This window comes from Ambystoma mexicanum, chromosome 11, assembly GCF_040938575.1.
Source record: "Ambystoma mexicanum isolate Mex_15411 chromosome 11, UKY_AmexF1_1, whole genome shotgun sequence".
In the NCBI taxonomy this organism is placed as follows: Eukaryota; Metazoa; Chordata; class Amphibia; order Caudata; family Ambystomatidae; genus Ambystoma; species Ambystoma mexicanum.
The window spans coordinates 1,338,018,557-1,338,043,338 of record NC_090934.1 but is presented as its reverse complement, the minus strand read 5'-3'; the positions used below and the strand labels follow the sequence as shown (position 1 = coordinate 1,338,043,338).

Below are 24,782 nucleotides of genomic sequence, written 5' to 3'. Positions count from 1 at the left end.
TAACACTGGGCAATGGGGATGACTCCAGTGCTACATACCAGCCATATTAAAGAGCTCTGACATGACCCCCATTTCTCCTGCTTACTGCCTGCTAAGACAAGGTGATCATTGTTGGTATATGTTTAACTAGTCAATGCCGGACCACCAGCTATGTGCATTGTTGTGCAACCAATCTATGTGAATATTTTTTGTCACCAGTGCCACAGTTACCATTGGGAATTCTGAATAATTCTGCTCCACAAAATGATCTGCAGACAGTTGGAATATAAGGATAGATCGCCAGCTGATGTGCACCACTTCCAGTTAAACTAGAACTAATTGTATGTTGAATGCCTTCCACCACAAGCGCACAGCAAATTACAGATCTTAAAATAAATAGTCTGTGCACCACACAAGGATTTTACCAATTTACATAACAATGGAATACTGCAGCACACACCATCATTAGGATACATCTGGACACATACATTGTTAGCATTTTTATTGACAATTAGGAGAATAGATATACATTATTCCTCAGGAAATGCCATATATTCGACCGTAGCCCTAATTTGAAATGCCAAGTTACTAGGAAATATGTAAAAGCCTTTCCTTTTTGTCTAATTGTATACTATGAATCTCTCATGAAGCTATTTGCTGTCAAGTGATTATATGCATGGCTTTCACCCCTAATCTGTGGGGTGATAATGGCCTTTAAGGGATCGCCAGCCAGAGCCCAGGTAGGTCAGAGCAAAGGGAGGGCTCTGGGCCATTAAGGCCATGTCCGCCCCCCACAGCGGGGTTGAAAGCCATTCTCACCCCTGGTTTATCCTGGGTGCGTACGTTTTTTTGGTTTCCTCAGGAGCTTGGCTGCTCAAATGATGCCAATCAACTGAAGAAAAAAAAGGGAATCAAAGATGGCTACTGCCTTAGGGAAAAGGGACTAAGTCATTTTTCGATTTCTATGGCGGCAGTTAGGAGAAGGGAGGAGAGACAAAGCTCTGGTCCAGCAGTAAAGTAGGAAGGGAGGGGGATAGTGAGGGGAATGGTTTGTTTTGGGAGGTGGGCTGGTGGGGAGGCAACAGGGAGCGTCTCCCTGTTGCCTCCCCACATTACACTTTTTAAAAAAAAGCACCTCTGGGGAACGTCCTCAGGTGGATGGAAACTGCGGGCAGAGAATGTGTGTGCTCGCCCTCTGTTCCAGCCACCTGATTGGCTCAGCGCCCTTGCCTGGGTGCACATATGTTTTATATTATGAATATTTTAGCATTATGCATGCATTTAATTGAAACCTAACTAAAATAGCAAACTATTGTTCCAGTGAGCATGAAAATACAGACCCTATTTTCAATGTAATGCAATGATGGAACCAAAGATGTTTTTCTTTAGATATAACGTTGCCATTGATTCAAGTTATTACTTGGGATAAACGTGACGATTTGATCAAGTTTTGTAAATCGCAGACACAACAATATGATGAAAGTTGATGGGAGGATGGAATCTATGTCTATTACAGAGTTTGTAGAATGCATGGGGGGGTCTAGTGGAAAGTTGATCACGGTTGGTTCATGAACTATCCGTGAATACAGTTTTCACTACAGGAAATTAAAACTATGTGGGTTTAGAACCTGTAAAGTTTAGGCCAAATTTGTCAAAAGGCGATTAAGCAGGACTAGATAAAGTTGAAAATCAAGTATATTAGCATTTTGTTACAAGAGTTTAAGGCACTTGAAGACAAAGATTAACAACATTTACGAAATCATCACTCGCCTTGTCCTTACTATGTATTCATTATCCCCCTGTCCGATCCCACCCCCCTCGACACGCAACTCTTACAACCCCAATACCACTTGCAGAGACGATTGTGAGCTCCTTACTCCACTAGCCCTAGGGCTGAGCACCATACTTTGCAAAAAAAACTGTAACCATAGTTCTCCAATTTTGACCCTGGACTCATTGAGAATGTGTGTCAGGTGTTCCATCTCATAGATCGTCCTGACCATCCCTAGCCATTCCCTTTACGTAGGGGCTTTACTCCACTTCCATAACTGCACCACACAACATCTGGCTGCCACCAAAAGGGTGCGGGTCATGTGGTTTCCATGCTCTTTTCCTCACCCTCCTCTGATACCCCGAACAGGAGCCCCCATAGGGATAGGCTGCGCATAATCCTGTCAACCCCTTTCATCCAGGAGAGGACCTCCCTCCAGTAAATCTGCATATGGGAGCAATCCCACCACATGTGGTAGTAGTCTGTGCTGGAGGCTCGACACTTCCAGCACTTTGAGTCTGCTCCTGGATACATTTTAGCCAGGCAGTTCGGGGGGAGATTCCAACGGTGCAGGATCTTAACAGCCTGCATTCTGCACTGGGGGAGACTTGTGTATTGGGAAACCCTTCTACACATGGTGGCCCATAGTTAATCCAATATGGCTTTCTGCAGGTCCGGGGCCATCTCTCCCTAGCTTTTGGCACCTGCGGGGGTTCAGCTTTCAGAGACACTTTGTAGACGCTTGCTATGCAGCCCTTCGTGTCGCCCCCTTGTAACAACAAACAGAGACTCAAAAGTGGTGCACCCCTGTCTCAAATTGTATCCCCAGCGGGGGGCCATAAGCGCTCCCTTCAATTGCAGATATCGAAAAGGGGAGAGCTGGCCAATATGTAGGAGTTCCTCCAGGGTTCCCATAGACACAAATTCACCCCTCCCACATCTGTCCCACCCTGCTAGGCCCTGCCTCATACCATTCCTGGAATTACTGTGGGACCTCTATTAGATTCCTTAGCACAGGGGCCCAGATACAACTGAGGGGGGATGGCCAGGTCGTGATCCACCTCGTGTCGGATCCCTCCCTCCAGATTGACCATAATACTTCCGACATTGGATGATGGAGGACTCTTCCTGGTATCTCCCTTTGTGGGAGGCACAGCCATTTGCCCAGAGTCACCGGTGCTAGGATCGAGTTGTCCATTGCAACCCATTGCTTCTCTAATTGTGGCTCCAGATGGTCGACAAATACCCGCAGCTGGGTTGCCCTGTAGTGTGTCCCCAGGTTCGGGAGGCCCACCGCCCCCCTTCTCCCTTGGTCGTATGAGGATCCCATATGCTATCCTGGGCCTCTTGCCCGCCCATAAGAATTTCAGAACTCTACGTTAACCATATCCAGGAAGGGCGCAGGGACTATCAGGGGGTGCATCTGGAATAGGAACAAAAATTTGGCAAGGATGACCATTTTGATACAGTTGCGTCTCGTCATCCAGGACAGGTTAAGCCTCGCCCATCGGTCAAGGTCCCCCTTTATTTTCACCATTAACGGGGGATGTTGCAGTCAAATAGGTCGCCAAGGTCTTCCAGGATCTCTACCCCTAAGTACCGGGACCCATCCCACTGCACCTGGAAACCAAGTTCTTTCATGTATTCCCCCATCTGGGTTTTCTCAGGCCCTATCGGGTATGCCACGGATTTACCAAGGTTCATCTTGAAACCTGACAATCGTCCATGAACCTCAAGCTTTTCCAACAGGCCCGGGAGGGAGGACTTGGTCGGGTTATGAATAAAAGGGTATCGTCCGTGAATAGGCTTAGCTTGTATTCTGCCGTCCCCACCTGAACCTCACAAATGTGATAATCGATCCTGAAATCTATCGCCCATGGCTCCATGAATAATGCGTATAAAAGCGGCGAGAGGGGACACACCTGTCTGGTTCCCCTTCCCAGCCCAAACGGATGTGCCTCTTCCTCGTTCACAACCACTCTTGCCCTAGGGATGAAGTACAGGGCCACCATCCAACTCACTCATTTCTCCCCCATCCCAATCGATGCTAATACCCCTTTCAGAAATAACCAGCTTACGTGGTCAAAGGCCTTCGCGGCATCTAAGGGCAACATCAGAGCTCCCTCTTCTTTAACCATGGGTGAGTGCAGCACGTGTAGGGTCTTGCATAGATTGTCCGCCTGTGCCGATTCTTACCAAAGCCTGTCTGGTCTGGATGGACAAATCTGGGGCGAACCCTTTCAAGCCTGCTGGCCAGAACCCTTGCGAAGATCTTGGCATCCACATTTAAAAAAGAGATGGGTCGGTATGCCTGACAGTGCATGGGGTCCTTACCTGGCTTGGGTATGACCACTATTATGGCTTCCAAAAAGGTGGGGGGAACCCGCCGATTTTGCTAGAGGCATTAAAAACCCTGGCCATCAGAGATGCCAGCAGTTTCTGGAATTGTTTAAAGACAGATGTGGTGTACCCGTCCTCCCCCGGGGCTTTACCTGCCTTCATTCTGCCTATAGCAGCCACTACCTCTTTAGCCATGACTTTGGCCTCCAGGGCCACTACTTCCCCAGGGGTAAGCTTTGGGATTGCCAAGCTATCCAAGTATGTCCTGATCGTCTGGTCCCCTGACTCTGGAGCCTTCCTATATAGATCCTCATAATACTCGGCAAAACAACCGGGTATCCCACCTTGTGTGCTGATCATACCTCCCCCCTTCTGTCCCCTCTGCTCCCCTGACCCTGTTCGCCAGCAGAGATCCCACCCAGTCTCCCCTCTCATAATACTGTTGTTTTCATATATCTCAGTTTCTTCAGGACCTCCCCCATGAGCATGACGTGTAGGGTCGGCCTTTTGTCTTGGATGAGATGGAGCAAGTCAGTTCTGTCCCCCCCTCCTCCACTCAGCTGCGCCCTGAGTCCCCAGATTTTTTCCCATAGGTTAATTTCAATGAGTCCACTCTCCCGTTTTCTGTGTGCCCCCTTCACTATTAACAGTCCACGAATTGTGAACTTGGCGGCTTCCCACACCTTGTTGGGGTGTACCTCCCCTGTCTCATCGACCTTGAAGAAGGATCAAATTTCACTCCCCAGGTACTCCCTGAAAACCCGGGTCCCGAAGAAGAACATCATTGCAGCGCTACCCCGGGTTGACCCTTCTTTTTGCCTCAAACTGCCAGGAAGCCATCATCATTTCACAATCTGATCATGTGACTGTTTTGACTGTGGAGGATGTGATGTCCTCTGCTTGTTCCCTGGGAGTTAATAATAGGTCTATCCTGGGGTAGGTAGAGTAGGGGGGAGAAGTTATATCCTACCGCCTCAGGGTGGGAAGCCTCCACACGTCCACCCAGAAGAGGTCCCCGAGGAGGGCTGTAAATTCTCTATTCTCCTTTCCCACCTATTTCAATGCTGCCCATCCTGCTGACCACCAGTCCAGTCCCGGGTCCTGTATTAGATTGAAATTGCCCCCAATTACAACATGTCTCTCACCCCATTTCTCCAGTGTGCCAAAGACCCTCGTATGAAAGTGAATCTGGCCTTGGGTGCGTACACCATGGCCAATGTAAATAGGACATCATCCACTTGGCCCTTGAGCACAAGGAATCTCCATCCGAAGCCCCTTTTAGTTTGGGGCCCCTTCATACAAAAGAATCTTGCCAGAACAATTCCCACTCCTTCCTTTTTACGATCCCTGTTGGAAGCCCAGAACATTCGTCCCACTGCCCCTTTCTGCAGGGGATGCTCCATACCTTGTTTAAAATATATTTCCTGCGAGAACAGGATTGATAGCTTGAGGGACCGGAACATGTTGACCTCTTATTGGGTGAATTCGGTCCTTGAGGTTAAAACAACCATGGGTGAAATCAACCATATCCCTGTCTGGGAAAATCACCTGTGCCCCGGGTCCTTGTCCTCTTGTGCGTCACAGAGGCCCCTACATTGTGCATGCCAATCACCCCCACTCCCTCCCTTCGTCCCACCCTCCCTCCCCCGAGTACCTCCATAACCCCCAACAACAACAATTCCACCAACAAAACATAAACACCAGGGCATGAAGCCCAACTATGTAGAGACACCTGAATTCACCAGGTCACCAGGGTATGTCGAGAGTGACGGTCAGCCAGGCCGTCTTTTCCCCCACTGAGCGAGCCCAAGACTGGCTGTGCATTAACTCAATCACCCTCCTATCTCCAACAAACTGCTTTCACAGACGTCTCACTTCAGGGGTGGTGAGTGGCGGTCCCTAGGCTTCCTTGATCGCGTAGAGCTGCCATCTCTTTTAGTCTCTAGGCTGATTGAATGCACTTTTGAAGCGCTCCCTCAGCTGTCTCTGACTTTCTCTTTCTGGTTGCGTCTCCTCACTCTGTAGTTCGTTTAGCAGGTTGTCTGCATCCTCACCTTGATGCAGAATGTAATTGTCACCCTTGAGTTCGAACTTGAGTTCGAACTTTAGGGCAAAGGGGAAGCGCCAACGGTACATCACTCCTTTGTCTTGAAGCTATTTCGTTAGGGGCCTACATTTGCGTTGTTGATCCAGGGTGGATAGGTCTTGAAAAATCCTGATCTCCTTCCCACTCAATTGTGCCATGCACCCTTGCCTTCTGTAGGATTTCCTCCTTGTCGGTAGTAGTGGCACTTTGCAAACACCGAGCGTGGTCCATCACTGGGCGCTGCACCCCTATGGATCCTGTCAAATTGAATCCCTTGCTCTGGTCGGGCCCCCAGTAGGACCCGCACTAGATGCAGTGGGGACTTTTCAAGCTTCTGTGGTGTTTCTGGCTCTTGACCGGGCAACCCCCAAACACATAGATTATTCCTCCTCTCTCTGTTTTTGATATTGTCAACTTTGGACCTCACATCTCGGTCCCAACGATCAAGTTCGTTCAGTAGCATCTCCACCTCCACGTAACCTACATACGCGGCACGGTGAGAGTGTTCCAAGGCCTCCACTCGATCCTCCACCTTTGTGACTCTCTCAGTGAGCGCACCCAATGAGCCCTGGACCTCCACCCTAAATGCTTGGAGTTCTGATAGTACCACATGTATGTCCTGTCCATTCTAGCTCCAGCCTCTCCTTCAATGTTGCTTCCACAGACGTGTGTGTCCCTCCTGGTATCACTGTAGCAGTGTTGTTCATGGCTCTCCCTCCATTTTTCCTCCTCTTTGTCAGAGCTGCCTTTGGCCCTAGTCAGTGATGCCAGGGGTTGAATGACGTTCCTGTCAGCCTTAACGCCCGCAGCTCTGCAGTACCTACATATATGCATTGTGAGACTTGTGGGAAAGGGGGATCACTCCCGTCTTACTGGGGGGTCTGGAATCCTCTTGTCTGAGCCTTTGCAGGGTTCTAGTCAGGCTGCCTCCCCGGCTAGCGGCTTCAGGCTTGCCCCGTCAATGGAATGGTGCTGGCGGAGGGTGCCTTCCACCTCACCGGGTCTAATTGGTCTCCACCCTCCTTACAACAGTGCCAGCGCTTCCTGAGGTGTACTTTCAGTGGCTGGGATTCGGTGCTGAGGAAGGGGTCTATATAACGGTGCCATGCTAGTATATCTGCAGCAGGAGGAGGGGGACTGAGCACCCCGCATTGTTGCATGATCGGATCTCGCCCACCCCCCGCTTCCTCAGAGCTGCGGCGTATTGGTGGGGGAGGGGCATCCGCCCGCCGCATCCCAATCAATAAACCGGAGCCGGCGCTCCCACTGCTGCTTCTGCATTTGCAGGTGCTCTAGTGAAGGTGGGGGGGGGCACCTTCCTTGGGGGTGCTGGTGGCCAGTGGGGCTCACGAGTCTCTGCGGGGTCCGTTGCCGCAGGCCTTCTCACCTCCGCACACTGTACTTTTGAAACTGGCGCTAACGGCCCGTGTTGACTTGCCGGCAATGTGTGGATCTGGATCTACAGGTCTTCCCTGGCCCACCGGGGGTCACACCAGGTCGTGGGTTGCGTGCACACTGCTGTCTGCCTCTTCTCCGCTCGCTCTGCTGCACTTGAGGGGGTATTCCTATAACTTAAAAGTCTGGCCGAATGCGGAGCTCCACACTTACATGGCCATGCTTATTCCGAACCCCCCGTTGGTCTCCCAAAAATCCTTTTTGACTTTATTGGGAAACAATTCTAAATTCATGGACAGTCATGTACAGCTCCTGAGACTTCTTATGAAACTCCTTCAACAATTTTGAAATCCTACATAATTCTTAAACATATTATAAATATTTAAATACTGCAATTATCTTCAAAGATAACGAATCCACCTTGTTTAAACATCCTAATTAACCCATAGAATATTTTACCCGAAAATCCACTACACAACCCCTCTAAAATAATTGTATAACTTTTAACAAAGTGCAGCAGCATTTCTGGAAACATTTTAAAAATCAGCAAACAAACTTACTTTATTATGAACTATGCAAAAATGTTTTGCATCAACCAACTACATTTTAGATTTTAATGAACAATTTCAATCATGTAATATCTCAACAATAACTGCTTGAAAGCCTAAATTAACTATTGCTACTTATAGACATAAAAAGAAAAATGGATTAAGACATATCGATAAAAATCCCATATAGTATACAGAGATTTTTCACTAAAATATTGCTTACATTTGCTTTCTGAAACTTATTTCTATAGTCCAACACACCTTCTATATTCCCACAGAGATTAAACATTGTCAAAATGTATATTGCTTGGATTATGTAACATGAATTTTACAAGGACTAGTTCAATTTCAGTGTGTAAGACATTAAGGCAACTGCTTGATGGTAAGCATGGTCAGACATATTAAAAATAGACTTAATAAGAAAATATGTAGTATGCACTAAGATGCATTTTGGGGGATTGAGAACAGAAGCCATTTATATGTATATATATATATATATATCACTTATTGCCAGAGTAAAATATTTGTGTAGTCGCCATGATCTAAAAACTGGTTTCATTTGTTGATGACATAAGCAAACAGTTGAATGTAATGCAGTAACATAAAACGGAAAACACTTATGTTAATCGACAATTACACTAAATAGCAATGAGGTAGAACTTCACTGGCATGGTTCAATGCAAGCATGTTGCTGCTGGCTATGGGTGGGGTTGGGTTCTGATGTCCAATGTAGGAGTTTGACTGTTCATCTCCTTTCCTTGTCCTATGATACAATTTTGCAGCCTGCCGCCATCATTGTGGAATATTTGTCCCCGAAGATGGATTTTTCAGAGAAGTGATGGTCATTCACCTGCTCTTTGGTGGCTCCCTGTTGATCATGTACAGGGACATCAATGGGCTGATTTGCCTGCATGCTGTGCTGTGCATGGTGACAGAAACACTTGTGCTACCTCTGTGAGGCGATGTGGAGATTTGCAATAAAGTGTATGATCCCCCTGGCGTAAAGGAGTTCTCTGTTTGTGGTACATGGTGTTTGTTGCTCATGCTGCTGCTCTTGCGCACATGCAGGTATTTGCTGCTTCACTCACGTTCATGCTGACGGCAGTGCTGGGGTGGTGGGGAGAAGTGTCTTTACCCGGGGTCCATTCAGGATTCATGTAGCAATCTACTGATTGATATGTCATGGAGCTTTAGGACAGGCTGTCTGGGACGGTGTCCTATGACTGTTCAGGTGGGTGCACTGATGTTCATGCTTTTGATGCCTTGGTCATGGGCTGCCATGTTGGATGGAGGGATGCGGGAGGGGCAGACTTATAGAGAGCTGTGAGCCGCTGTGAATGGGTGGGTGGATCATTCGCAGTACAATCTCATGTGGGTGAGTTGGAGTCATTGCCATGGTGTGTCTGGACCTTTCTGTTGTGTCCAGGTTGTTCCAGGTGGTGCCCTCTCCCTATGGTCTCTCATGCCAGCCAGTACAGATATGCAGTGTGCATCAACATTTGCAGTTCTCCACCAGCCCTGACTGTGAGTGCCCTCGAGGGCAACATTTTGGTGTCATCATGAGTTGTATGTACTCTGTGGTTGTATGAGTTGATTCTTACTGCTGTTCAGCTTGTTGTTGCCTGCAGTAACCGGGCCTCATGTCATTTCTGGCATCCCCTAGCAGCTCCTTGTTGATGTGTGTCTGAATCCCAAGTTCGAGGTACAAAGTGTTCCAGGCACCTGTTTTGTACCATTGGATGGCGGATGGTCTACCGGCAAGTGGCATATAGTACTCTTTCCTCAAGGCATGACAGGTCATCCAATGTGTTAATGTTGGTCCTCCAGTGTGACGTATTGGTTGTATGTATCTGTCCATTGCTTTTTCATACAGTGCGTGGCTGTGTTTGTGGAGGCTTGCATGTTTCCCATTTGTTGGCATGGCTGGATGTCTGTTTCTTTGGGTGTGTCAGGCAGGTGAGTGTGTCCAGGCCGTGCCTGGCAATTGTCATCCTTTCATCATGGACACCGTCTCGTGTACAATCAGTGGTGCATTCTGGCAGCATGCATGCTCATGTGAAAAAGCTGTTTACCAGCTGCTCCCTCACTCACGCTGCTGTCACACTGGGCTCCCCACTGGTCAGTGTCCTGGTTTGTGGATCAGTCTTGACGTCAGGTACTAGGTCTGCCCATGCAACTTTGTGCACTGCGATGTTGTGCAGGATGCAACAGGCATGTATGATGTGGTAATATGCGAGTTTTATGTGACTTGTGGTGTGTTACGGGTGTATTTTGGGTTTTGTGTGTCCCGTTTCCTCTCTGGTGACTTGGTGGTGATTGTGGGTGTTGCATAGTTGTTTTGCATTGATATTGATATGTATCTGTTCTGGGGGTTCATTACGCCTTTTCATCTTGGCATAATTTCCGCCTTTGACGGAAGTTCCGCTATGAGGTACACTCTTTTTCTTTACTTTTGCCTTTCAGTGTTTTTGTCCCGAGTACTTTTTGTGAATAGGTGCAAGTTACCTCCACCTGACTTATGACTAATTATGGTGTAAGGTGGACGTACGACTTGTATCTTCCTTGGTAAATTGGGCCCATAATATAAATCTGTTTTTTAAACTACAGCATAGTTACTTCGTTCAGTCTAGAATTCTATTATCAACTGTAATTCCAAAAACTCTATGTGAGCATCTATGTGCAAATCTCTTCAGTTTCCGGAGTCGTTAGGGTTTTGCCCTGCTACTTTTTTGAAGACTGAACTTGTGCTGGTGGGTGGTGTGCAACCTTTTCAAGTTAACGGTCCATATCTGTGTGGTGTAGAGGGGAATATGCCTGTAGGTAGTCTTGCCCTTTATAATTCATGTAACATTGGACTGTAAACTTGATTGCGAAGGACACTGGAAGCCATTGTTGTGATCTTTGGGCAGGTTTGATGTGACTTTGTTTTTTTGCTTCAAATTACACCCTCCGAAATGGATGTATGCTTTGTTTCAGATGCCACAGTTCACCACTTTACAGTAGTAAAATTGCGCCAACACTGGTAATCTGGTAGTTTACATCAAGCGTATAGGAGTGGGAGCATTTAGCTAAATGAGAATAGTTGTAAAGTGCATGTATTCATTCCTCAATGTATGGGGGTGGGGGATAGGTGCCCCAAGTTAAATACAATGCAAATGTTTTTGAACTTGTGTGGTTGGGTATGTGACTTTCGCAACAAGGAGCGACCCTTCGCAAGGGGCAGAGTTCCCTACCAGGTCACCTAGAACATTGAGAGCAATTTTAACTCAGCTGTTGCCGACCAACATCTTCTAGAGAAATTGGTAGAAGTGATTCAAAACCTGGTTATTTTGGCTTTGGTATATTATACAAGAGGGTATGCACAGATTATACCGGGAAAAAAACTGGGGGATATATGGGGGATAGGTGTAGGGGATATAAAGTGTGGGTGGTGGTTTGGGTTGGGCTTAAAAGTGCGGGGTAACAGGGGGTTTGGGTGGGCTGGACCCTCGTTTTAAAAATTAATTTGATACTTTTTGTTTCGGGTAATATTTCATTCACTATTTTTTGATTTGTTGTAATGACTTGTAACCATACAAGAGCAGGTAGTAATTTAGCAGACAGGGAGAGAAAAGGTGAATAGGGTGAAATTCTACAGTCCACGTATGGCATCACCAACATTCGTTAGTTAGTATGGAGCAGCTGAACTATTGATTGGTATTATGCCTGTGTTCTGAGCTTCCGCGAGCACTTTGCTCACCTTCTTCGCCATTCCTCTTTAGCATATTTTATAAAAGAGAAGAAAAGCACAGACCTACCCTTACATCATCTCTGCCATGGAAATGGCCGAGAGAATGATGTTAACTCCCATGTCTTTTGATTGTGGCAATGTAACTATGGGCTCCTTATATGAAGAGGGTCACACACTAGGGCATTTCTAAAACAAAATAGCACCCTGAATGTGCTGCTCGGGTGCTAATGGCGATAATCAACTCAGGGGTAGGCCATATCAGCCAGTAAGGACATCACTGCCCCCAGTAATGGCCATCATGCACGCATGCCATTATCTAGGGCTGATGGGCAATTAGCAGCTGGTGCTACCTAAGGGAAATATCAGCATAATAGGTCACCTTGCTGAGAAGAGAAAAGATTGAGCCATTTTGGAGTAGATCCTGTGTTGTCCGCCCATTCATTTTATATTTTTAGACGTATGAGGAGCCATAGTCTTATATGTGAGAGAGGGGGTGGGAGGCATACTAGAGAGGGCACCAGAGTCAGTCTTACCCAAGAGGGGGATGGTGGCAGTTGTGTGGGGGGAATTTCCTGTCCCCTCCCAAACTCAGTCTATACATGTGCAGTACAAAATTTACATCAGCACTCCATGCCAAGTGCTGGACCCGTTTTTTTATTTTAATTCTAGAGAAACAAAAGACAAGAAAGACTGCCCTGCTCACCAGTCAGGAACCCTACCGGAGTGGCATACAGACAGCACTGGGTGAAGGGAAGCAAGAGAAGGAGGGGGCGGAGCTCCAACAAAGCTGTTGCTACACACTGCATGTCAGCCAAAGCCCGCCCAGTAATGAGATAAGCACGGCTCCCCTAGACCACCAGGGACATAAAGAAAAACCACATCAAATGGAAACTGGACCTACTTTAGAGGCAGCCATGGTAGACCCCCCGCGCCCCGTAACAAGAATGTGCACACTATACAACACAAACCACCATTGTTGTTCTGTGAGAGCTCTGGTTGGAGAAAAGGCGGGGGATGGGTTGAAAGCACTATATGAATACATTGATGTCAGTAAGACCTCTTGGGTGGGGAAGACCAGGCAGAATTGGCGGGACAACAGACCAATGAGAGGACACGAGGATATCATATTTCCATTACCTAATGATAACAGCACTATGCCACAAATTGATCTACCACAGATTCTGCATGGGAATATTAGGGTTCAGTACATTGCTATAGCTTTTTTTTTTATGGCTGAGGGAAGGTACATTAATCCAGGAATGAACCTGTCAGCTCCACGTTGGTATAACATGCTTCAGAACGTAAAACAATTATCAAAACGTGTTTAATTGTGTACATCTCCTCCAGTAACACTATAGCACATAGCTAACTAAATAAGTTAGACGGGCAGTGCTTTAGATGCCTGAAGGTCCAATCCTACATATGCTAGTCACATTTAGGGTACTTTATCCATTCCGTAGTGGAGGGATTAAGAAGTTATGAAGAGTAGAGGGTCAGCATGTTGGTCAGCCCCTACACATTTTGAGTTTAGGAATGGAGTTGTTAGGAAAGCACAGAATTCATAGATTTAAGGAAGTGGAAGCATCCATCTACATCTAGTATGGAACAGTGGTGAGGGGAGTTACAGGGTTGTACGGCTATTGACAAAGTGATTTAAAGACAGAATCCCCAGGCTATTGTAGTGAGCTCCAGGAACTCTCACACACTGATATGTGAGGGTAGCATGCCCTTAGGGATGACAGTGGGTCTGGAAGGATCCTGCAGGCACCACTACTTCCCCAGAGGCGCAATATGAAGTTTCAGAGGCAACACCCTGGAATACCACCAAAAACGTCTTCAAGTCCCAGAATGCTTTGCAAAAAGATATAACAGTGTAGGAATTGGAGCACACAAACAATCCTAGTTCTTGGAGTGTTACAAGCGAACTTGCAGAGTTTGTGAATCAAATGAGTCAGAAGGTGGCAGCCCATTCTCGCTTCCTGCAAGAGCAGCGTGGATGGCAGAAGAATGGAGAGGCTGCATGATACTGCAGATTGCAACAAGATTTTAAAGGTAAATCCAAGATGGTGACACCTGCTGTGTTTCCATTTAAAACCTCACTGACCATCATTAACTATAACAGACGTGATTAAGTAATAAACCCAATGTTGAGTGTTAAACCATAAATCCTCATTGAGGGTGGTTGAAAGAATCAGAGGGAATGGCCACTCCAAGAACAGGAGAGAAAACCAAGTGGAGAATAACCGATTAGAAGAACATTTGGAGGCCTCTCACACAAACCCACTAGAAAGAAGAATCCCAGAGAAAACAGATTTGCCAGTCTATGGGAGATCATGTAGCCCTGGACGGAGGAGATTGGAAAAACATCATAAATCCTTGAAGGAACAGTAGGCTCAAGCCAGTATATCTTCCACCTGTAGTCCTGTGGAACTTTAAAAAGCAAACAGGCCCGTGGCAGGAGGGCACTACAATATCAATTGCCTGAAAAGGTCCATACTACATAAGGAGGGAACACCTGTTTAACCAGCATAGCTAATTGTGAGAGTAGCCAAGGTCCACAAAGGAACAGTTGTGAATCCTGAGTGAAATCAGGTCCAGGAAAGACCAGCTGAGGACTGTAAAGCTAAACAAAGGTCTAGGAAAGACCTGTTGGGAAACAGAGCCTGATCCTATGTAATACTGATCCTTTTACCCAGGGGCTGTCTTCTAAAAGCAAGAAGAAAGCAGGAAGACTGAGGGGAGTACAGACTGTGAGTGACTCAATGGAGAGCCTTCCAGAAACTATTATTTGGATTATTATTTCCATAGGTAAGGCATGGCCTTTGAAGAATAGGTTTACAAACCGTTGTGTTGGCCAAAGCTTAAAGCTCTTTCATTGGAGGCTAGGATAGCCTGGCGGTCAAAGACTATTGAAGGGTAGGGATTTTGGACTTTGGGTGTCATTATATGTTTCCTGGTATCCCGCAAGTAATTCCGGCACATACCGGCATATGGACCTGGCGTTACTGGCGATCATTCCCCATTCCATGGAGTCCCATAGGGCTTCATGGGGGGCACTGTTAATATCGTTGCCAGAAATACCTGCTGTTTTTTGCCAGTGGGGGCCTGATTTACCTCCAGCTCCTGACTGGAAGTAAATCAGGTCACCCTGACCAGCAAACCTGTACGCTGCGGGTGGAAGTACCAGCACTTTTTTTCACCAGACAGGCATAGATGTAATACTGTTTCTGTTGGCCACCTCATTCAGACATTGTTTTCTAGAACAGGGTGTCTCAGGAAAGAGACTTGGATTTATATGAATATGGTTTGAACATTATTGTTTAAAATATATTTGATCATTGAATGTCTGAAAGAAGGACCACTTTGTGTAGACCCATGCTGTGCTTGGAAAACCAAGTCGAAAAATAATAGCTGAAATCAAAACCATACGTGTACAGTGAACAATTGCTCATTTCGGCTACACTATATCCTTACATTTAGAGAACATTTTAGATAAGGTTCAAACTGAAATTTAAAGAATGTGCAAAATGGGTGATACATGTTACCCTGAAAACGAAAAGAAATAACTGCAAAAGAAAAGCTGTTTCCCAATTTAATGCTCCCATTTTATGAATTCCTGGGGCAAGATTGGATAAATTGCTCCAGTGCGGGCCGATTTTGCACCAATCAGAGAACATTTGATAGACATTTGCTCAGGCCAACACGTGCAAAATGTCTACTCTGCACTAGATAATCTGTACAAATGTGATCTTTTAAACTGGTCAGTTGATTCACAGTTGTTGGAAGAATTCCCTATAATGGTGCAAAATATGCCATCTGAAGACAAAAAGGCTAACTTGTCTCCTCTGGGATACAAAGAGGACCCGCAGACACCTACATCCTATCATCTCCTTCACAAACAGACCATATATTTTTAGTTCTTTTAATTCACGTAAATTACTTGAACAAATATGGAGAATGAAAAGCCATATTTGATTTGAGTTGTACAGTGCCAATTGCAGTCTTTAACATACAATTTATACATTAAATAATTGAACAAACGTACACTTAGGGACATGTTAAACGGCATTAAAGTAAGCTTTACCATCCTCTCACATCGATACACACATCACATAAACAATTCTATTTTCTCTCTGTATGTGCAGAGCCCAAAGTTGACTTTTTGTTTAATTGGATGGGTTCATTAATTGGGCCCTATCTATTTTCTACTTGTACAAACAGCTGCTGAATTAATTATGTCCGCAAAACACATTTAGATGTTTCCCCTAGATAAACATTCATTTTGTATTAGTCCATCATTATTTAGATAGTACAAAGATGATTAAAAAGCATGTTAATATTTTCCAGACCATTCTAAGCTCAAAGGATAATAATAATTGGTTCAGCCAAACTCTGTATGCAATTAAAAATCTATAATCACACAATCTATTATCACTAACTACTCAAACCCAAAGCCAGAGTGACATTTAATTTTGTATGTGAAGCTAAATGCAGTCTCAGGGAAAAAAAAATATATACCATCATAATTATCTCTTTTCAATTTTGTAAAATATAATTAAGAAAATTCTGTTAATACCTAAATTGTACCAGACGTCCATTTCTCCACTAAGTGTTCTCACATCAACAATTGTTTGTCCGAGAAAGTCATCAGATTCTTTTTTAAAGTGCTGTTTTACTCTAGATTTGATGTCATCATCTTCATCCCAGACTCTAACCTTTATCCTGTCAGTGGAGTTATGGCATTCACTGCAGATTACAAATGGAAAGAGAGAAAATGTTATAATATCAAAGCACACGTTCTGAAACCATACACAGACCAGGCATATGTATTCGGACTCGTGTCTGCATGCAAGTACATTCTTTGACGAGCCGGCATCGAGAAAATGACAATTAGAGTTTACCTAGAAAAGATTAAGATAAGGCCATTGTATGGCAGGACAAACAGTAGATCCTTACCAAATCTCAGCGAATTGTAAATAGTGGTGAAGCAGATGTAGTAACTTAAAGTGCCTATCGGCCCTTTGGCAGGCAGAAGATCATTGCAATGGTGCCAAACATCCTTAAAACAAATAAAATGCTTGGCATAGGTACATGTCAAGATTTTGTCAACAAAAAGTCTTTGAAGCAAAATGATTGGTGCAATTGTGACTCAAATAAGTGGGGCTGTGTAGCCCATCAATCAGAGTCAGGTGTTCTGCTTCATTTCACCCATAGCTGTGTCCCCTCTATTCTAGCTGCAGACATAATGATTTTTCATCCAGACCTCAGGAAACATATTTGACAAGGGCCAAACCTACCACACTTGCTTGATGGAATGGTCATCTGGGTCTTATTAAAAACAGCAATGTGATCAGAGCACATCTCTGGCATCAGGCACCAATGTCAAGCAAGACACCTCACTATTACACACCTCACACCCAGTCATCTACCCTGGTAACCTGGCCTCTAACCCTGGTCTCCCTATCACCGGCACCAATACCAGTGCTTCCTCCAGACAGACCCTCCCCAACATCCTCTTTGGCGTTGCTTCACCGGACCTGTGGACTCCTCATATGGTCTCTGTGCTCTTTCCCTTCTCTTCTTCACCCATTAATGGTGGCACCCGGTGGGAGGCCCTTCTGGACCACTTCCACTCCTCTAAGGTAATCATTAATGTTCACCGGATTGGCACTGTCCTGGTCCAAGGCCCTCAGGCCAACCTTCTCCTCTTTGATAGATGCTTCCCGCACCTCATCAATTTCCTTTCTTCTCCTTCTGTACCTTCTCTCCCTTCTTCAGCTTCATTGCCTCCCCACTCTGCCTCCTCCTTGGCTTCCTTACCCTCTCCTACCTCCTCCACTGCCCTCCCTCTGGCTCCTTCTACACCTCTGCAGGGCATACCTCTGATTTGTACCCTTCCCCGGAAGTCTTTCAAGGCTGGCAACCTTCTCCATATTGCCATACTCAACTCTTGCTCAACTGTTAAACACTCCTCTGACATCTGCTGTCTCCTGTAAGAACTCAAACTTGATGTCCTCGGTCTCACCGAGACATGGTTCACGGCCAGCTATGTCACAAGCTTTGACACACTCCTCCTGATGGCTACAAGATCCTCTCTGCGCCCAGACCCAACCGCCCGGGTGGAGGTGTAGCCTTGATCTTCCCGGATTGGATTCCTGCCTCTGTGATCCCTACGCAGGCCTATTCCTCCTTCGAATGCCTTTTCTGTGGGCTTTCTGTCTCTCCCAGCCACTCTCTCACCATTGCTACTATCTATCGACCACCTGGTCAGACTACCTCTTTCATCTCTGAGTAGGTGGACCTCTCCTCCTCCCCCCTGGCTTCGACCACTGAACTCCTCCTCCTTGTAGACCTCAATATCCACCTAGATGCTTCCTGTCCCTGTTCTGTACTTTTTCACGACCTCTGTGATTCTCTCTCTCTGTCTATTCTTCTATCTAGCCCTGCTCATTCTGCAGGGCACATTCTGGATGTTCTTATCTCTTCTGACCTCCCATTCTCTAACCCTCTCATCACTCCTCTGTCATGGTGCGACCACTGTCTCCTTTCCTCCCATCTTTCCCTCCCTACCCCACAGGCCAAGCCTGCTCCAGCACTGCAACCTACCTTCTTGGTCATCTGGTCGATGAAGCGTGTGTCAGTCGAGGATTTGCTGCCACTTTCCCTCCCCCTACTCCACCTCTGGCTGACACTCATCCTGACACTGCCCTTTCCAAGCTCCACTCTGCTATCTCTGATACTCTCAATGTTCTTGCCCCTGTCATGAGGATCCGCCTGAAGCCCAAAACCAAGTGCAACTCTTGGTGCGACTCTGACCTAGTCACCCTTAATGTGTAGGCTGGCTGAGAAGAAATGACGGGCACCTTGCGCATCCTCTGACAAACTGACCTGCTGCCTGCTGCAAAAGCAATACCGGCTCTCTGTCCACATGGAGAAGAGAGCCCACATCCAAGCCTGCGTCACTTCGGCATCTAATGACTCGGCCAAACTCTTTATAATCTGAAAGGAGTTGGCCAATCCTGATTCAGTCTCTACTTCCCCTGTCCCCTCAGAGGCCCACTGCATGGCCCTGACTTCTCATTTAATGTAAAAAACCCAGGACATCCTGTCCACTATCCCCTCCTCTCCTCCTCTTCCCTACTCTCTCTGTGCTACCTCTGCCCCCCCTGCAGCTGCCTCTCCTCCCTCTTTCTCTTCCTTTTCTCTGTTCTACCGCAACAAGATTTCCAGACAAGTCCGATCGATGAAAGCCTCATCAAAACAGGTTCTTCCCTGTTCACCCAAAACCATCACTGACCATATTGTCACCCTCACTCCTGCCCCGGCCGACTTCTGCAACCACTCCTTCTCCACTGTAGCCTTCCCCACCCCTCTGAATCACTCTCTTGTGCACCCTCTTCTAAAGAAACCCGCTGCCGACCCCTCCTGCCCGGCTAACTATCGTACAATCTCTATCACTCCTCTCCTCAGCAAACTCCTGGAACAGCTGGCCATCTCCTAGCTTAATCTTCACACAGATTCTGTTGTTTGTCTCCATGATCATCAGTCTGGCTTCAGAGCAGCCAGAAGCACAGAAACTGCTCTCATAAACATCTGTGAAGACCTGCTCTCCAACCTTGATTCTAATCTCCCCTCCGTCCTCATCTTACTCGATCTCTCTTCTGCCTTTGATATGGTCAACAACAGCATCCTGCTCAACTGCCTCTGTGATAATCTGGGTATCACTGATTCGGCCCCGGCCTTGCTGACCTCCTTCTTGTCCAACCGACCCTCCCAGATCCAACTTGGATTCTTCCTTTTCTCTATCTCACTGTCCACTTCTAGTGTTCCCCATGAGTCTAACCTCTCTCCATGGCTTTTCAACCAATACCTGGCACCCCTCTCCCAGTGCATTGCTGCTCTCTGCTCCAATTTTCAGTGCTATGAGGATGACACTCAGCTAATTTTCAGGCTCCCCTCTGTCATTTCTTCTCCCTCTCTCATCTCTGACTGTCTGTCTGCAATCCAGGAGTGGTACGGCATCAACGACCTCTGCCTTAATACCAGTAAAACAGAGATGCTCCTTTTTGGCACTTCTGCACCTTCCTTTCCTGTCACTCTCTGGCTGGCCTCCTTTGGCCATCTCCCTCTGCCCACGTGTGAGGCTAAGAACCTCTGGGTCATCTTCGACTCCACGCTTTCATTTTATCCACACATCTCTGATCTCTCTAAGAAGTCAAACTACCAACGGCACCTCTTCAAAGGTATTCTCCCTTCCTTCTCTTTCCCCCAGAAGCTCAATTTCTCTAGAGCTCTGGTTCTCTCTAGGCTGGACTACTGCAACAGCCTCTTCCTAAATCTGCCTGCTACTACTCCTCGCCCTCTGCAACTCATCCAGAACAGGACTGCGAGGCTTGTCCTTGGCCTCAAGCCAGGGAGTGTATCTCTCCAGCCCTGAAATCTTTTCATTGGCTCCCAGTGGCTGCAAGGATTAAGTTCAAAACCCTTTACATTGTCCACAAGGCCTTCTGGGGCTTGGGTCCGCAATACCTTCAACTCTACCTTCGGAAATACCTTCCTATTCGAGTTCTCCACTCCTCCTCCTCCAACTCCCTCAGGGTCAGTCGCTTCTCCAAGCAACGAGTTGGAGGTAGATCTCTTTCTTCAGCTAGGGCCTCCCTCTGGAACAGCCTCCCTGCCTATCTGAAACCTGAGGAGAACCCTCTTTGGTTCCGGAAGAACCTCAAGAATTTCCACTTTGCTTCTGCCTTCTCTCTTCCTCTCCCCTGCTGATCTGGGTCTGTTTCAGCACCGGCCACCTGGCTACCCTCTGATTCCGGGCCCAGATCCCTGCCCACCCAGCCGCCCACCCGCACTGCCTTCTGGAAATCCTTGCACTTGGGTCTGTATCTGCAACCCTACAGTCCCTTTCATGCACTTATCAGACACCCGTTGACTGTGCATTATTCATGCACTTGCCACCTACTGGCCGCACTACCTGTTGTTGTTGATCACATGTTCAACACTTTCCACTGCTCCCCTGCCCCTTGCAGTTCCCCCCTCTCTCTCCCCTGCACTTGCACATTCTCAATGTCACTGGGCCTAGCAAGATTGTTGTTTTTTTCCTCCCTTGTACTCCTCCCTTGCCTCCTCGCACCCTGAAACACTTGTCTATGGGTGCGATATAAATAAAATATTCATATCATAATGCATATTTTAGCACTCAGCAACTTTCACAGCTATACATTCACACCTTAGTGGCAACAGCGCAGGGACAGCAGGATCATGCCTGAAAAAGGGCTCTGATATTTTCCAGTACGCACAAATAAACATGGCAGGTTCCAACCACACACTTCCAAGCATGCACCCAAGGTCTAGCTTGCAGTTCCTCTGCGTAAGCTGTCCAGGCTGCAAGGCCACGCCATGATTTGAGGAGAGTTCAGTGGTATGGCAGGAATCCTCTTGCCGCTCATCCTTGACATTTGTGCAATGAGGTGCATTGTTCCTTGCTCATTAATTTCAAACTGAATAAGTATTGATTATTATGTCAGTCCCTGTGCAAAAATAGATCCACGGGGAGCACAGCTTCATTTGTGAAATTCAGGCAGAAATGTTAGGCTCTAAACACGAGCTGTCTGAAATGTGAACTTACATCATTGAGTTTTGCAAGATTTGTTAGTAATTTGGTTTGGTCACTTTTAACTAACTGTTCATTCTCCTGTGATTGACTTTCGTCATCATCCCATTAATTGTGTAGAGAATAGCTTTACAATATGCAACCAGTACTTATTAAACAAGCATTGGCAATGCCAACAGTTTGGGTGGTCATGGGAAAGCTATTTGTCATGCACTGCCGTAGTGGTATTATTAACTGGCCACTGATTAGGGTGACCAGACATCCTGATTTTGCCGGGACCGCCCCGGAAATCGGGCTCCTGTCCCCCCGTCCCTAGAATTTTTTAAGATTTAAAATACATGTCCCAGTTTTGGGAAACAGCGGGTGGCTACTGCTGTAATGCAACAATTCAAGATGACATTTTTACATAACAAACTGTTTTCTAGCATCACCACTGTTAGAGGTTAGCCTAGAACTTCCAAGCTTTTTGTCCATAGCCAGACGCTGCTACTGACTGCGCCAATGAGACTGGTTAAACAACAATCAGAGCAAAAGCTCCTCAAAGCGCTATAGTGACGTATCATTTTACAACCCTGCAGTTCATATATATGAGACGTGCTGGAAATATGTATTTTAATGCACAATCCCGTGAAGATGGGGTGTCATAGACTAGGGGCGTGACAGAGGTGGGGGAGAGCAGGTTGAATTTGCTTAGGGTGCTAGTCCTACTTTTATGTTGATACCCTGTCCATGTTTTTCATTTAAAAAATCTGGTCACGCTACTACTACTGATGCTAGCAGTTGCAAAGTGGTGCAAGTACCTGAGCATCTAATTACAGTGCCTGGCAAATGCCTAATACATCTATAAAAGCTAAAACGTTTGGCTTTGCCAATGCTTGTTTTAACAGGAATTTAGTGAAGGACACACATAGTGCTTATAAACTGAAGCCAGACCTATTTAAGACACATGAATTACAGCAGTAGCACATTTACAGCTCAATTACGTCATTAACTCTCAGAAGACTGCCTTGAAAAAAGCACTGCCAGGTAGTTTGAGTGCAAAGTTTGATGGTAAGGCTTCAATAAAGCAAGATCAAATAGTTCTCACGAGGATGTATTTTGGACGGTGAGGGGCACGAACTGGGTGGGAAGGCTCATAGGGTTTAGTATGGACATGGGCAGTCAATGGGTGGGCAAATAACCAAACAACATCTTCACGCTTTGTGTCCCTCCTCATATGCCATTTCTCCCTAGATGTACTCTAATGCAATAGTTGCAGCGTATAGGTGGATCTGCCAACTGATAGCCAAAACTAAAAAGGAGAAACATTGAAGCATTCTACTAACTAGTAACATTGACTTGAGGGCGAAGTGTTGCTCTCAGCATTGAAAGGCTTGCACAGAAATTCACGGAAATGAGGACAGAGCCAAGAGCTGGGAACGTGAGCGGCCACAGCCTATGGAGCATACAGGCCGAGCTACCATCAGTTACGTTTTTTAGCTGATCATTTTTGGTTTTAGATATAACCTACAACGGTGGGATGAGAGAAGGTGAATATAAAGGGCCTCATTACAGGTTTGACGTTGTGGTACAAAAGTGGCAGTAATTCACTTACTGCCAGATTTTGTTGCGGGTAATAGTATTACGGGCAAGTTTACCATACTCAAAGTTTAACGTTGAGCGGGAAATGTACCTCCAGATGCTGGAGGTAAATCCTCTACTTAAACAGAAATCTGCGTATCTACCATGCAGGGGACAACTCACGGTGAACTCAACAAAAATGCCAATGGAGTCATACAACTGCCACAATGGGAATTAACACCACTGAAATAGCACCAAATTCGTAATGGGGCCCAAAGGGCTGCTGCACCACAGTTATACTAGTGCAGCATTTTAGGATGTAGCGCTCTGAAGTTGCCCTATGTTTTTTTCTCTTTTTTGTTTTATGATCACACCTATTAATCCTGCCACTTTACATTTTCCATAAGAATCTCACATTCCAACCACTTTTCTGCATTCATATTGTGACCCGGCTGACAGCCACCCAATTGTGTCCTAAGGGTCGCTGCAGGTCGGGGTAGAGAAGCACTTGTTCAGTTTTGTTAAGTGTTGGTAATAATATATAACTGAGATATGCATAGATGGAACTCTGCCTTCAGGCTTGACTTGAAATACAGAAGATATATCAAAGCTTGTGATTTAAGTTGGGAGAAATGTTACCATGACCAGTGTATCTTATGGGCATTGGACAGTAAGTCCTTACTTGTGTGATGGATGCACAGTGGCCGGAGGTGGGCAAGCGAATTCAGAAACCATATTATCCAGTACCTTTGGTAAATATCTTCCCTGGTTATTTACCAGAACTGCTGCTGAAGCAGTTTCCAAGGTCATTGTTCCAAGGGCACACATGTTAAAGATGATATCAGATGTAAACAAAGCAGAGTAGGGCTGTGCACATGTCATAACTATTACTTAATATCATGCATTGGACCATTTCTGCGCTAAGCCCAATCACAATTGTACAGAACCTGGCAATCAACATGAAATAACCCATAAACCCTCTAGTCAGAAACAAGTTCACAATTAGAAATTCAATTGCAACCCTGCGAATAATCCCATTAGTAAGCATCTGTCTGTGTCTCATTGATGTCTTATTTTAGCTAGATAATTTTGCCTTATAACACTTGCACCTAAAACTATGAAAACGTAGATTTCTAAGCTTGTTAAAATCTTTCAGATACATCTACAGGTCTCCTAAAATCTAAAGACATTTTTTTCTGTGCACTCTACTTTAAGGGTGGCATCTTGGACTGTTCTGTTGCTCCCTCCAAATCTGCAATCTAGGCCAGCTCAGATGTGGAAGGGTCCACAGCTGAGCAGACTGGATGGTTTGTGAGCAGAAATATTGTGACCATGGAGAAATGGAGAGACATATGGCCCCCAGGCTTGAGATTAAAAGTGGTCCCCACTGTTATATTTGGAATGCGATGCAGTGCACGCATTCCTTTTGCAGGCAAAACTGCAACACCAGCGCTCCCATGGTGCATACATGATACAACCACTGTCTAAATTACTAAGGTGCAACGTTCCAAAATAAGAAAGAGTGGCGCATGTTTTCAGTACAGCGAGAGGGTAATGCGATGTTTTAACCAGAGTTTTTTTTTTCTTGATCACATTCTGATAAAGTGAAATTGGGAGGCTTAGATTTTGTATTAACCTGTGCTGGCATCGGCTCTGACCCCACCAGGCACAGCCTGGAAAGGGGAATGCCTGGTGTCAGGCACAGGGGGAATTCATGATCGTCGCTCTCTAATTGCACTGCAATCTTACAGCCTTCG

The 24,782-nt window shown here is 46.1% G+C and overlaps 1 protein-coding gene across 1 annotated transcript in view; it reads right to left on the bottom strand.

Annotated features, from left to right (window-relative positions):
- Positions 1 to 24,782, bottom strand: part of UNC13C (unc-13 homolog C) — a 1,404,640-nt gene that overhangs the window by 824,950 nt on the left and 554,908 nt on the right. Inside the window, exon 11 of the mRNA XM_069624856.1 lies at positions 16,426 to 16,595. Within this exon, the coding sequence (XP_069480957.1) occupies positions 16,426 to 16,595 (170 nt within the window). The remainder of the gene's footprint in view (positions 1 to 16,425; positions 16,596 to 24,782) is intronic.